This window comes from Pelobates fuscus, chromosome 1 (assembly GCF_036172605.1).
Source record: "Pelobates fuscus isolate aPelFus1 chromosome 1, aPelFus1.pri, whole genome shotgun sequence".
NCBI lineage: Eukaryota > Metazoa > Chordata > Amphibia > Anura > Pelobatidae > Pelobates > Pelobates fuscus.
Window position 1 is genome coordinate 195658980 of NC_086317.1, and position 15588 is coordinate 195674567.

The 15588-nt window shown below is 44.2% G+C and overlaps 1 protein-coding gene across 1 annotated transcript in view; it reads left to right on the forward strand.

Moving 5' to 3' along the window:
• LOC134590896 (vesicle transport protein SFT2B-like) overlaps positions 1-15351 on the forward strand; it is a 147545-nt gene extending 132194 nt beyond the window's left edge. The window contains exon 8 of the mRNA XM_063444434.1: positions 15052-15351. Within this exon, the coding sequence (XP_063300504.1) occupies positions 15052-15091 (40 nt within the window). The 3' untranslated portion in view covers positions 15092-15351. The remainder of the gene's footprint in view (positions 1-15051) is intronic.
• The last annotated feature ends 237 nt before the right edge of the window (positions 15352-15588 follow it).

Sequence of the window (15588 nt, forward strand, 5' to 3'; positions counted from 1 at the left end):
AACCAATTTTCACTTTCGTCCTGCATTCCTATTAAAAACTGAATATCACGAAAACACAGGCGCTGACGTTGGGAGTGGAGGGTGGGGAGACACTGAGACTGATAGAGGCATTCCCCCTGGATTGGCGAACAGACTCTCACATACCTAGGAATCAAAATCACAAAAAAAAACAAAACAAAAAAACTCCAAGCCAACTACACTAAACTAATCAAGGAATTAGAAGATACGCTCAAATCATGGGAAGGAAAATTCCTCTCATGGTTGGGTCGCATAGCAGCAATTAAAATGTCACTGCTGCCCAAGCTCTTGTACCTCTTCAGGAGACTTCAGATAACCATACCTACCAACTATTTACATTCCATCACGAAATTGTTTCTGAAGTTCATATGGCAAAACAAAAAAATCAGGGTAGCCACTAAACTTCTACAAAAGCCAGTGGTGGAGGGTGGACAGGGCTTACCGGATTTACATCACTACCATAAGGCAGCTGCTAAGTACGATGCTTACCCTACACAGGGCCTCCCCATGTCCCCAATGGACTGAGATTGAAACGCATTGGCTGAAAATATCAGCTCCACACTCCATATTCTGGACAGACCAAAAACACAGGCCAGACATGACTGACTATCTACCGGCCACTCGTTTGCTTATAAACGCATGGAATGTAGTAAGGAAAACACTGACTGTTTACTCTAAAACACCAATGACAACCCCATTGCAAGCTATTGCCATTATAAATCCCTACATTTAACCACAAACCATGGGATATCACACACATCTTCCACTTATACCAGGACAGGTGCCTCAAAGCGTTCCCAACCCTAAAGGAGCCTATATGACCTACCTTCTAGACTCATGTTTTCTTCCAACTAAAATCTCTGTTAGCCAATAACCAGCCCGCTAGATCTCTCATCAGATATATGCACGGTCTCAGAGTTTGAAAAAGTATGCATGGCATATAAAGCCCCCCGAGAAACTACTGTCTAAATGCTACTCTATGCTACTTCACAGCCATCCACCACCACAAGAATCATACAAAGAGGCATGGAGCAGAGATGTGGGGTTCGAGCCATCCACCAACCCAGTGTAAACGATCATTTAGGATTCACAATGGCTTAACCACTTGCTCTCAACACTTAGAAATACAAAGGAAGATTCTGTACTGCTGGTATTTGGTACCGGAGAGGATACACAAGATATGGCCAAATTCCCCCAGCACTTGCTGGCAATGTGACCAATAAATAGGGTCAATGCTCCACATATGATGGACGTGCTCCCGCATTCGGCCATTCTGGTCCCAAATAGCAAAGCTCCTATTGAAAATGCTGCATACCCCAATTCCGTTCACACCAGAAACATACCTGTTGTTCTTTCTACCTGAGAAACTGACCAAAACACAACTAGCAGTCCTTTATCATAAACTTATCACGGCGAATCTTATCATCGCACGGCACTGGAAATCTACCAAAACACCTGACCTCCCACAACTAATTGACCAAATAGCACTCACCTGGACATACAAATCCATGCACCAACACCAATTCAGACCTAAACCGGTGTTAGCAACCACGAAGGCAACATGGGACAAATTCACTCTGGAATAAACATAAATCAACAATTTAGACAACGGTATTGAGACGATGCATATTTTATTATAAAAAAAAAAAAGAATAAAGAGAAAGATTGAACACTTACATCGGTGCAATCGATATCCACACTGGTGGGTTGAGGAATCACGGGGGTGGGGAGGACTCCGGTGCTGGCGGGGTGGGCCTCTGAAGCGAACATTCTCCTCCTCACCCATTCCCCCCCCCCCCCCTTACCCCATCTATACTCCCCTTGTTCTGTTCCCTTCTTAGTCTCTTCCCCCTCCTCATGCCTAAACCCCTCTCATCTCACTTCTCTTGTTTCTCCTCTTTGGTTCTTCTCTCTTACACTTCGTGAAAATACAAATTGGTTAATGCAATAGGGAAATGTGCACACACATGGTATTTGAAACGACACATGACTATGCCACAATGTAACTGGAATGTATACATTATGTGATAATGGCACTAATCAAACTGCTGTACTGAGTACTTGTCTGCTAGAACCAATAAAAATTGTCACAAAAAAAAGTTACCAACGACCTAATCGCAGCTAAATCCAAAGGCCACTACTTCATACTAATTCTTCTTGACCGCTCTGCTGCCTTTGACACCATTGATCATGCTCTCCTACTTCAAACTCTTCAATCACTCGGTCTCTGTGACTCTGTCCTCTCGTGGTTTTTCTCTTAGTGACGTCCTGTCTAATTTGGAGTCTCCCAAGGCTCTGTCCTTTATCCCCTTTATTTTCTCTTCATACTGCCCGTTTTGCCATTCCTCCTTCTAATACTGATCCTCCTCTTTCGCTCTCCCTTTAACCCCTTAAGGACCAAACTTCTGGAATAAAAGGGAATCATGACATGTCCTGTGTCCTTAAGGGGTTAAGGGATTAAGTTAGTGGTGTCCACATCAGTCCATCCTTGCAAGACTGTTGTGTCGGCTTCATACTTTATTCTGGCCTCACCTTTAAGCCTCACATCCAGTATGTTACCAAATCCTGTAGATTCCATCTTAAAACCATAGCCTGCGTCCGCCCCTTTCTTACCCAAGATTCTACTAAGGAGCTTGTCCATGCTCTAATAATTTCTCACATGGATTATTGTAACCCTCTCCTATTTGGTCTTCCCAAAAGCCATATTGACCCACTACAGTCTGTAATGACTGCTGCCGCCAGACTGATTTTCCTCTTCAGTGGGTCCTCTTACACCTCACCCCTCTGTCAGTCCTTACATTGGCCTCCTGTATCCTATAGGAGTCAATTCAAAGTACTAACCCATACCTATAAAGCATTGAACAATTCAAGCCCCTCTTATATCTCTTCACAGATTCATAGGTATGCCACTTCTCGGTCTCTCCACTCTGCCCATGACCTTCTCCTGTCCGCTGCTTGCACCCGTACGGCCAACTCGCGCTTGCAGGGCTTCTCGCAGGCAGCTCCTTTCCTTTGGAATAGTCTGCCTACCACAATGAGACTCTCCCCTAGTCTTCAATTATTTAAGAAGTGCCTTAAAATCCATCTCTTCAGGAAAGCTTATGGCCTCCCAGAGTAACCTCTACCTCACATACCTGTCCCTTGTGTCCCTCTCCTCCAGCTCTGATTCACTCCCACCTGGTTTGACTGCTCTTCTCCTATCCTATTGTGTTTTATACCCCACCTCCTCTAGGCTGTAAGGTCCTTTGAGCAGGGTCCTCTTCAACCTATTGTTTCTGTAAGTTTTTGTAATTGTCTCATTTATTGTTAAATCTCCCCCTCGTATATTATTGTAAAGCGCTATGGAATATGTTGGTGCTATATAAATGCAGAAAATAATTTAATACTTTATTAACTTTTACAATTATTTAATATTTTGAAAACTATTTTAATATTTTGATATTTGGTATTAATATTTTATACATATGCTATATTTTAACCCCTTACGGACACATGACATGTGTGACATGTCATGATTTCTTTTTATTCCAGAAGCTTGGTCCTTAAGGGGTTAAGATTGAAAAAAAAAAAAAAACATTTTAAAAGTGTTTTCAAAAAAATACTTTAAAGGCCTATATTAGTTATGTCATTACTGTCTATTCTTATTATTGACTATTATATTAAGCTTTTTTTTTTTTTTTTTTTTTTTTTAATTCTTTATTTTTGTTGTGCATGGTATAACAATTGGCTTGTTCAGCCACAACAGCAGTAACAAGCAGTGATGTAACAATTAATGGAAACATAACGTGGCATAAGAGTATAGCATATTTTAAGTTTTTAAGAGAGCATTATCGGGTAACCGTCAAAGTATGGCTGATCATCTGGATAGCGGAGTAAGTAGTAGTATACAAGATATTATTTCTTAGTCATGTCTGCTTAACTTTTGAGAGACTTCTTTATGTTTCGTGCCTGTAGTGGACATGCAAATCTATACTGCCATAGCAGCTGGTGTGAGGAGATTAAATGCACCTGGTAATACAAATATGGCATCTATAACCTTGTGCTTTTGTGTTTGTAGATAAAGAGTAGCTAGCTCAATTCAAGCTCTTTAAGTTAACTCCAGGAGGTACTACATTTTGACACGTTCTGTTGGGTTCGTTCTACCGTGATGGCTAAACAGGAAGTTGTTAAGTAATTAGGCGTATCAGTTGTTAAGTAAGTTTGGACATGTTCTTTTGGGTGCGTTTTACCGTGAGGGCTAAACATTAAGTGGTGACTAAATAGGCGAATCACTGACGTGCAGCAGCGTTTAACAAGTATCGGTACCGTCTAATGTATGTAGCAACTTGCTTGGTCTCACTAAGTGCATGCCTGCGTTGTGGCTTATGCGGGAGGCTAGTGGGCTCTTAGATCCCTTGCGACCTCTTGGACGGCATGATGTTAGGTGCTCCTGGGGGGGTGCGATTGCTGATGCCCGTAGGTTGCGGGCAAGGGTGTGCTGATGTGTGGACATCACATATAAGGGGTCCTGAGTGTGTTACTCTTGTGGGTAGGGTCGACTGGTCGTTGTTTTATACTCTGGTGGTCTGCTACCGCATGGTGCAGACTGTGCTAAACTTACTTAAGAGAGGGCATATCTAGATTGGGGCCCGTGGCTCCCTATGTGTGCGCATTGTGTGCCCCCAAGCCTCTATCTCCGGGTATGGCAGCGGGAGTCAGTGTCGGTAGGTGAGGGAGGTGTGGACGAGTCTGCTGCCCTGGTGTCGCGGGAGTTTGTGGATGCCGGGGGGCTATGTGTGGCTAATTGCTGTATAGTGGCAGGGGTGTCTCGTATGTTGTGTGAGTACCTCTGTGGAGTAGGTCTAACCGGAAAATTCAACCATAAGACATTTTCAACTGTAAAACATTTTCAACCGTAAAACATTTTCATTTGCAGTCCTCTGACAACACCGAGGCTGCGGTTAGAGTGGTTGGCGGGGCCCCACATGATCTCCAGGGTTGTTCAGGTGGGGGCCGTCTTCTGCGCAGCGTGGTTGTGCCCTCTCGGGACAAATGTCTCTGAGGTAGCTGGGTTACACTTATGGGGCTTTAGGGTTGAGCAGGGTTGCTGCATGGAGTCCTGTGGTAGGCCTAGGGTTGGTAGGTCTGCTATTAAGTATGTAGTGTCTCCATGGAATACTTGGAGCTTGTGAGACGAGCGCCATTGGTACTTGATATTGCGTGTTCGGAGCAGGGAGGTAAAGGGCCGGAGGGCTGTGCGCCAGGCCATAGTTCCCCTGGATAAGTCCGTATAAAATGTTAGGGCCATGCCCTCAAAAGCATACGGTGCGTTTCCCCTGGTGGCGGTCAATGCTTCTTTATCCTGACGCTTCTGAAATCTTACAATTAGGTCTCGAGGTGCTGCCGCTGGGGCCGTTGTTGGTTTGGGGAGTCTGAACATACCATCGAGGGACACTCCCTTAGCCTGCTTCAGCGGGAGTATGTTGCTCATCAGGCGTCTCAGAAAGTGTGGTAGCTCAGTGTCCAGGACCGTATCTGTTATGCCTCTTATCTTGATGTTTTGGGCACGGTACGAGTCCTCCATTGCCGCCATCTTTTGCTCCATAGTTAGGCGCTGTTGTTGCATCGATTGTAGCTCCTGTTGTATCACGGATATTTGCCGTGTATGGTTGCGGGCGTCTTGCTCCAGGCTTCCCATGCGGCCTGTCAGGCCCTGGATATCTTTCCGTATGTCCGCCACATCAGTCTGGATGTGCCGGCAGAGGTCCGCTAGCAGTTCCTGCATGACCGCCTTCATTACCGGGGCTGAGTCCGGCTGCGGTGGTATCAACGCTGTGGGTAAGTATGTCTCTTCGGGGTCCGAGAGTTGTTCATCGGAGTCCTCGTTGTCATCAATATAGGCGGCCATGTTGGGCTCAAGGGCGCCATGTGCTCGCCTCCATAGGTCCCCAATGCTTGTGCCAGGTCGGATCTGATCTGGTTTTAGTTTTTTGTTTTTTCTGCCCATGATTGGCGAGCTTGCCAGGTGAGTTCAGCTTTGTTTTGCAAGTTGGGGGGTAAGTTTTATCGCTTTTTTCGGGAATTTGTGCTGAAAATGCACGGAGCTCTTAGTGAATGCAACCTGTCTGCTCGGCTGTCGGCTCCGCCTATCATATGAAGCTTTTTATTGTGGGCATATCACTTTTGTGCATTACAGTTAACATAAATGTTATTTTCAATGGATATCTAAACACAATGTGGTTCAAATTAAAACATAACATTTAATAAATGACCACTCAAAAGGACAAATAATATTTTCAATAATATAGTGTCATTGAATTAACATAGTGTTACTTGGTGAATCTGAAGTACATCCATAGAGCCTTAAATACTTTTTTTATTTTTTTTTAATCAAAGATTTCACACAAATATTCAGTGTTTTGTGGGATTGCATTCATATATATTATGTGTGATTTGTCCTATGTAGTGTAATCAGTGGCGTACTAAGGGGGGGCGGGGGGGGGGCGGTCCGCCCCGGGTGCCATCCAGTAGGGGGGTGCCACACTCTGTACCTCCTGCTGGTCGTCCTCTCCCTCGCAGCTCAGGCGCTCAGTGAGTGAGTCAGAGCACAGGGAGGGGATTCCCAGCCTGTGTTCTGAGTCATCACTGAGCACCAGGGATGCTGTTATGGAGTGTGCCAGCAGGGGGCGCAGAGCGTGTATTCTGCAAGGTTTCTCCCCTGCGGCCACTCTGCCTGCACCTGCTGCACTGCCTGGGCTGGGATGGAGAGAGACAGCCCCTGAATCATGGTAAGTTAATATAATTGTAAATTCACCCTCACCCCCTCCCTCATTCACCCTGTCATCCCCCCTCAGTCACCCTCTCACCCCCTCCCTCAGTCACCCTGACACCCCCCCACTCAGTCACCCTGTCACCAGTCACCCCTCACCCTGTCACACCCTCCCTCAGTCACCCTGTCACCCTCCCTCAATCACCCTGTCACCCCCTCCCTCAGTCACCCTGTCACCCCCTCCCTCAGTCACCCTGTCATCAGTCACCCTGTCACCCCTCAATCACCCTGTCACCCCCTCCCTCAGTCACCCTGTCATCAGTCACCCACCTCAGTCACCCTGTCACCCCTCAATCACCCTGTCACCCCCTCCCTCAGTCACCCTGTCATCAGTCACCCCCCAGTCACCCTGTCACCCCCCAGTCACCCTGTCACCAGTCACCCTTTCATCCCCCTCAGTCACCCAGTCACCCTGTCACCCCCCCTCAGTCACCCTGTCACCCCCCTTAGTCACCCTGTCACCAGTCACCCCCCTCAGTCACCCTGTCACCCCCCTTAGCCACTCAGTCACCCCCCCTCACCCTGTCACCCCCCCTGTCACCAGTCACCCTGTCACCCCCCCTCAGTCACCCTGTCACCCCCCCCTCAGTCACCCTGTCACCCCCCCTCAGTCACCCTGTCACCAGTCACCTCCCCAGTCACCCTGTCACCCCCCTCAGTCACCCTGTCACCCCCCCCTCTGTCACCAGTCACCTCCCCAGTCACCCTGTCACCCCCCTCAGTCACCCTGTCACCAGTCACCCCCCAGTCGCTCTGTCATCCCCCCTTAGCCACTCAGTCACCCTGTCACCCCCCCTCACCCTGTCACCAGTCACCCCCCAGTCACCCTGTCACCAGTCACCCCCCAGTCACCCCCCCTCAGTCACCCTGTCACCAGTCACCTCCCCAGTCACCCTGTCACCCCCCTCAGTCACCCTGTCACCCCCCCTCAGTCACTCTGTCACCAGTCACCCCCCCAGTCACTCTGTCATCCCCCTTAGCCACTCAGTCACCCTGTCACCCCCTCAGTCACCCAGTCACCCCCTCTCCAGTCACCCTGTCACCAGTCACCCCCTCCCTCAGTCACCCTGTCACCCCGTCACCAGTCACCCCCCCTGTCACCAGGTTGTTAGGTTGTTTAGTAGATAACTCACTTATTTGTTATCCTTATGTGGGATTGACATATTTAAGGACACCAAATTAGGGAGTTATCTACTAAACAACCTAAAGATTAAAATTAAGAAAAAGGCTTTTTAAATTTTGATCTTTTAGCTGTTTAGTAGAGAATTCCCTAAATTGGTGCCCTTATGTGAGATTCCATATGTAAAGATACCAAATTAGGGTGCTGTTTAGCAGATAGCTCCCTTATTTGGTTTCCTTAAATATGGCAATCCAACATCTCAGCATCTTGCCAACACTACACACAAACACATCCCTGCATTCCAGTGTAAACACTACATACAAACACACCTCTGTATTAAAACATCACCATTATATATAACCACACCACTGCATCTCGCCAACACTACACACAAAAGCATGCCTGCATTAAAATGCCAACACTACATACAAACACACCCATTCATTCACTCACACTTACTCCATACAAAAGCATGCTTACATTGAAACATGCAAGCACTGCTCAATGCTACATACATTAAAAAAATTGTGGGTGTTTTGTACATTTTAAAGTGCAGGGGGAAGGGGGGATGCCAAAACTAGGACCCGCCCCGGGTGCCATATGCTCTAGGTACGCCCCTGAGTGTAATTTTATTTAATCAGCGTTACTTGGAAATACCACTGATAAGTATCACTTTATTTAAAAGAGCACACCCCTTTTTACAGCTGGTTATGTATTTATTGACCTATATTTCATCACATTAAATGACTACTTTAATATATGTTTTTTATTTGGACATATTGAATTACTCAAAATTCTTTAAAAAAAACTTCTTCTCTGAAACCGACTGATAGAGCAATGCTAAATTGGGCACACATGTACACAGCTATGGTTGTTCAAAGCAAGATGCCATAGTTTGTCAAAGCAAGTTGATTTGAGATTTGTTTCAGCAGGCTACAATTCTCCCAGACTCAACAACTGAATCGGAGGCAATATAGGCATCCTTCTTTCCCCCAGTGTTCACTCAACCAATGTTTCCTGTCCATGCCTTATCCTTTTTACTTAATTTGAGTTTCACACTTTCCACCTATTTAAACCCTCGCCTCCCCGGTAATCCTAAACTATTCATTGAATTTCCTGGCTACACCACTTCCTGTATTCTAGAACTCCTTACCTTCTACTTTAACATCCCAATCAACAACCCCAACTGCCCTAATGCCTTTCGTCTGCTCTCTGTCACTTTCTCTTTTGGCCTCACTCAATGGTCTGATTCAGCAACTCATACATTGGGAAACACTCTTGATCTCATCTTCACCAATCTCTATACCACTTTGAATTTCTCCAATGTTCTGGTTTCTCTATCTGACCACCATCTGCTGACCTTACCCCATACCCAAATTATACTACCCTTGGCACATCAGTCTCACAGACACTCCACTGTCTTGACCTACAGCAATCCTCCACCAATCTCCAAACTCTTTTTACCTATCTGAAACCTTACATGCCATAACTCTGCTACCTCCCCTACAACTAGATATCATGGCTCTTCCTACATTTAAATGTAGCAAGCGTCCCAATTACAACCTTGGCACACCAAGTTGACCCGGTACCTCCAAAAATGATCCAGATCTGCTGAACGTTGTTGGAGAAAGTCTCATTCTGTGTCGGACTTCCGTCACTAAAAATGTATGCTACTCTAATACAGCAGAACTGTTTCCTCTGCAAAAGAAAACTACTTCAATACCCTCAGAAAATGCCTCTATTACCCTTTTAACTCTCTTCTGCACCTTGTTGCTCCTCCTTCTCCTACCAACTTGACCTCCACAAACTTCACAACTCACTTTACTGAGAAGATTTCTTCAATCTGGAAAGAGATCTCTCATCTCTCATCTTTCCCCACCAATACTTCTCCTAAACCCACTGTTGGGGGAAGTATTGCCACTCTGCTCTGTTCCTCCCACCCCACCACCTGTTCCCTCGATACTATTCCTCGTATCTCATTCCCACTCTGTCTCCTTTTCTTGCTCTGTCTCTCACTAAAATATTTCATTTCTCTCTCTCTCTCTTCTGGCCTATTTCCTTCACCTTTCAAATATGCAACCGTAACCCCAATTCTGAAAAAAGCTGAACCCATCCAGCCACCGCCCTATCTTACTACTACCATTTGTCTCCAAACTCTTTGAGAGAGTTTTGTACTTTTGACTACTGCAATCTCAGTGGTCTTACATGTTCCCAACGTGCCCCATTACAGTCTGTAATGACTAAGGCGACAAAGCTCATCTTCCTTCCACCCGCACCTTCCACGTCTCCCCCCTCGATCAGTCCCTACATCTACATTTGCTTCCAGTAAGATATAGGGCTCAATTTAAAATTCTGATACTCCCATACAAATCTCTACTCAACACTCGTACTCCCACCTCTTGATGCTCACCTTCAAGACTTGTCTAGAGATGCACCATTCCTGTGGAACTCCCTTCCCTTCTCCATTAGACTCTCACCTGTCTGCCTCAGAAAGAAAAAATAAAAATCATGCAATCCCTAAAATCTACTGTGCAGGATGTATCAGATATATTTCAGATATATCACAGCAGACCACAGAATGTCATGAAGGCCAGAGGCAACTTAACAGACCATCTAGAGAAGAAAATGAGTTGTGAGTTGTGTTCAAATCACAGTGAGATGGTAGATAAGGTGACTTACCTGTAAGATTCACAATCCTTCTGTCTACACAACTGACATATGTGTATAATAGAGCATGAAGGAACAATGTTTGTATTCAAGGCATACCTGATTCGTTTGCAGTTTACAAAACATGTTATTTCCTTTTTCAAAGAGAATGCCCACACCTGGCGGATGCTGACTGTCTACTTGAAAGAGCACACAGGCTACCTGTCCACTGTGGCCTTCTCGAGACCGCAAAATGAAACACCACGATTAGGCTTCATTATTTTCATGCAAAAAACAGACAGCCTCATGATGGCAGCACACAAGCTGTAAGCATTCCTGGACCATCATTTGGATCTCTCCCTCTACACAAATACAATAAATTATATAGCATCATCATATTATAAAGTGCTATACAGGCAACATTTTAGGTAAAATGGCAATAGATAAAAAAAGACAAACTATTAAAGGGACACTCCAATACCCAAATACAAAATAAATGAAACCACAGTTTAGCAAATATACTATAATGAAAACATGTATGTGATTAATTATGCATTTTTTTTTATTGGGAGCAGATCTAAAACAGCTTACAAAACCTGAAAACCTGAAACCTTTGCAAGCCCTCCCCTTCTAACCCTACCCAGACATGTGGCTGTCCAATCACAGACTTCCCAATGCAGCTAGATGAGAAGTCTCTCCAGGGCAGGTGCTGGATAATTGCTTTAGTTTTGCTCCAGTAGGCTATTCAAACCAGGAAGTAACAGGACATGTTGTCTGCTTGAAAGCCATGTGGAGTTACCAGGTGTATTTATGAAAGTATCAATTTCTACTGAAATCTGCACTTTTTGCGAAATCAAAAGAAAAAAAAGGACACACTCCTTCTTACATAAAGATTTTTAGCAAGCTCTAGGGGTCTGGAATATCCTTTTAATTTTAACAACACATGTTCAGTATACAGGAACAGTAGCTAGAGAGGCGCCTGCCCAAACAAGCTTAAAATCTTAAATGATGATGGACAAATATAAAGAAAGAAGTGAGGGAATCAAATAATCTGAATATCAACAGCCAATGCTTCTCTAAAATGTGTTTCTAAGGGGGTTGTGAAGGCATGCAAAGACTGGGAGAGCATTCCATAAGAAAATAAGAGTAACAGGTCATTGGTGGAGTGAAGAGACCAGTCTGGAACAAATCTGGTAATGAGCGAGGATATATACGCAGGGGTACAGTTATGGAGAGCTTTGCTAGTAAGAACGAGATCTTTTAACTGAATCCTAAATTAAACAGTAAACCAGTGTAGAGACTGACATAGGGGTGAGGGTTAAGAGTTGTGGAATGTAAGGTAAATGAGTGTGGCAGAGGCATTCATTATGGACTGGAGACAGACAATGTTTACACTTTTCAGGTCAATAAGCAGAGGAATACAATATTAAGGCAAGAAACAATGAGATCATGGACAATCATGTTGGTCCGGTCCTTAATAAGAAAGAGGGGGACATGAGAAATGCTTTTAAGGTGATAACGGTAGGATTTGGAGATATATTTTATGTAAGGGGTGAAGGAAAGGTCTGAGTTAGTGAACATACCGAGACAAACACCTGCGTGGTAGAGGTTATGATAGCTATTTTGACCAGATGGGAAACAGGGACAGATGGGAGGAAAGAGAAGGAGTTCGGTCTTAGAGAGTTTGAGTTTTAGAAATTGTAAAGTAATCCAGTCACATAGAGAGAGAGAGAGAGAGAGAGAGAGAGAGAGACTATAGGTAATCGGTAACGCAATCCAGCTGAGGGGTCAAAGATCAGGAGAGGAATGGTAGATATGGGAATCCACAGTGTATGAAAGCCTTAGGATGATATTAGGTCCTAAGAGAGGTAGTTTAAATTAAGAAAAGAAGAGGTTCCAGTACAGAGCTTTGGGGTACTTCAAACAATAGATGTACTTAGGGGAAGGAGAAACATTGAAGGAGAGACCAAGGTTGCAAAGAGTGAGCAGGAGAAGTGGGAGGTCAAAAATGTCTAAAGTAGCAGGAAGATCAAGAAAGTCCATGCCAGGGAAATACTCCTTTGCTCCTGTCACTAAGCTGTTGAGAAGCTATAATATAGCATACTGATTCACCACTACAAAAGGCAAAATAATATCATGGACTGCAGAGGGGCAATATTGGTGTTGGCACTGAAACGCCAACTGTAATCATGCCTTTAGCACCATGTCCTTAATGCATAAGTATTGCACCTGCTTCATTGTTTATTTTCCACTGTATATAGCTTGTTTTATTATGATTTCTACCCCTGTGACCTGCGATCTTCGACCTGCCTAGGGTTTTACTATCCTGCCAAGCAAATAGCAAATGGGTGGCCTATTCTTTGCCCCTAAATGATACACAAGTTATATATCTCCATTATACATGGTTTTCTCATGTAAACTAAGATGACACCTAGACTAGAAAGTACCTGTTGCACTTGCTTCATTTGACCTACACATAAAGATTCTAGAAATTGAGCTTCTGTTGACCAGGTCTGTTTGTGGTGTTGCATGTAAGAGGTTGCTTGTGCGTTTGTGTGCATGTTTGTGGATTGTCAGTGGTGTTGTACTTGTGGGAACTGTGTGTGTGGGCTGTTTGTATTATTGGTATGACAGGGAGGCTTCATCTGCAGCTCTGTGTGTATCTAGCAGTATGGGTAGCTTCCCTGGGGAACAGTGGGGACCGGCTTGGGCAGGCACATGATAGCTGCTCTTGGCTGTTCTACTCCAGTGCGGATTCCCATTCACAAGTGCTGAGATCTCCAAGATCACTTCCTCTAAGTGTTACAATGCGTAAATTAAAGATTGTCCCTCACCACCTGCAATCACTGCTTGGGTTGCACTAGCAAATATCTGAAGACACACTAGGACTCCTGATAGGCCAGAGCCTGATTGCCTCTGGCAGTCTTGAGTACTGTGCAAAAGCACCTCGATCCCCATGCATGGCAAATGTGCCATATGTTGCTGACCCCTGCACTAGTGGTTGCGTTCTGCTAATACATGTCACACATGTTCTATACTATTTCCAGTTCACAGTGTCCAATTATATGTTTATGCAGTTGAAATGTGATGCAATCAAGTAGTAGTGTTGAATAGTTGCTATCTCTGTGTCACTCTCACATATTTAGGACAATATGTTACAATATGTGTTAGCAGGGCCGGCCTTAGGCATTTAGACGCCCTGTGCGAAAAATCTTCACAGCGCCCCCCCCCATCATCCATGTATGCTGTAATGTTTGTGTTGTCTGTGTATGTGATAGTAGGTGTGATGACTGTGTGTGATATGTATGCTATGTGTGATATTTGTAATGGGTGTATTAACAGTGTGTGATATGCGTGTATTGGTTGTATGTGACACACACACACACAGAGTCAGACGGCCATACACACACAGGAAGACATCCACACACACAGGCAGACAGTCATACACACACACAGACATACACAAAGACACACACAGGCAGACAGTCAAACACACAGACACACAGAGGCAGACAGTCATACACACACACAGACAGTAATACACACAGACAGACAGTCATACACACACACACACAGACAGTAATACACACAGGCAGACAGTTATACACACACACAGACAGTAATACACACAGGCAGACAGTCATACACACAGACACACAGACACACAGAGGCAGACAGTCATACACACACACAGACAGTAATACACACAGGCAGACAGTCATACACACACACACACACACACAGACAGACAGTAATACACACAGGCAGACAGTCATACACACACACACACACAGACAGTAATACACACAGGCAGACAGTCATACACACAGACACACAGAGGCAGACAGTCATACACACACATAGACAGTAATACACACAGGCAGAGAGTCACACTCACCTGACAATCACTCATTGTGGAGGCAGTGCAGCTCCTGGTGACTGTTTGGTGGGGAAGCAGGGACTCCTTCCTGCTTCCCCTGCAGCAGTTTTCCGGCGCTTTTAGCTCCGCCCCCGCCGCACGGTAAGCTCCGCCCCCGCCGGAAATGTAAAAAAATAAATAAAAAACATTTTTTTTTTTAAATTCCGGCCTAAGGCTGGCCCTGTGTGTTAGTTTCAGTACATATAAAGTTAGTGTGGCATATATAGCTGCAGTGTGATAGAACTCAGTTGCAACATTATTGGTTGGTATTTCCATATACAGTGGAACCTCGGAACTCGAACTTTGAGTAAGGCTATGGTAACAATTTTTTTTATGTACAGTTGCCTTTTGCCTAATGAATACAATATGGCAGTTTGAAATTCATAGGGATCCATTGAAATTTCATGGAATATTCCTCCTGACCAAGAGAGCCACTAATGTAATATGATTAATTATGTGCTTGTTATAAACAAAATAAATTTATTTGTCTTAACAGCACTGTACTTCATTATTAACATTTTGATATATTTATTTTAACAGGGACGCTGTGAAAAAATGTTTTACCATGTGCATATCATAAACAACACATATGAAGACGGCAATTTGGATTATGTTATCAGCCATCACAATTTTCATCAATCTTAATTATGTTACCAGCCATCATCACTTTTAATTTTTTTATAAACTGGTTCATTTATTATTTTTTTACATCTGATCAGCAGTTCTTTTTTTTTTTTTCTTTGTTTTAATTTCTAGCTAAGATGAATTTATATGTATTCATAATAATATGGAAAACATGTATTTCTTTCTCTCAGTGATGCCAAGAGGAAACCAATACAACTTCTGAAATAAGATTGATTGCCTTCTGAAATAATATTGACATTATTATGAGTATATATTGGAGTTTAAAAATTGTGTTACAGTACCAAGGTGGAAAACTCTGACAAAAATCACCATAACTGGTTTGTCGCATATCATTCCTACTTTCTCTTCCTAATTACATGCACACTCTCCTTTCAGCTGTGGGCCCTGCTTCTCTTCTTTCCTTCTCCTACTGCATAGTTCTTAGATACTCTT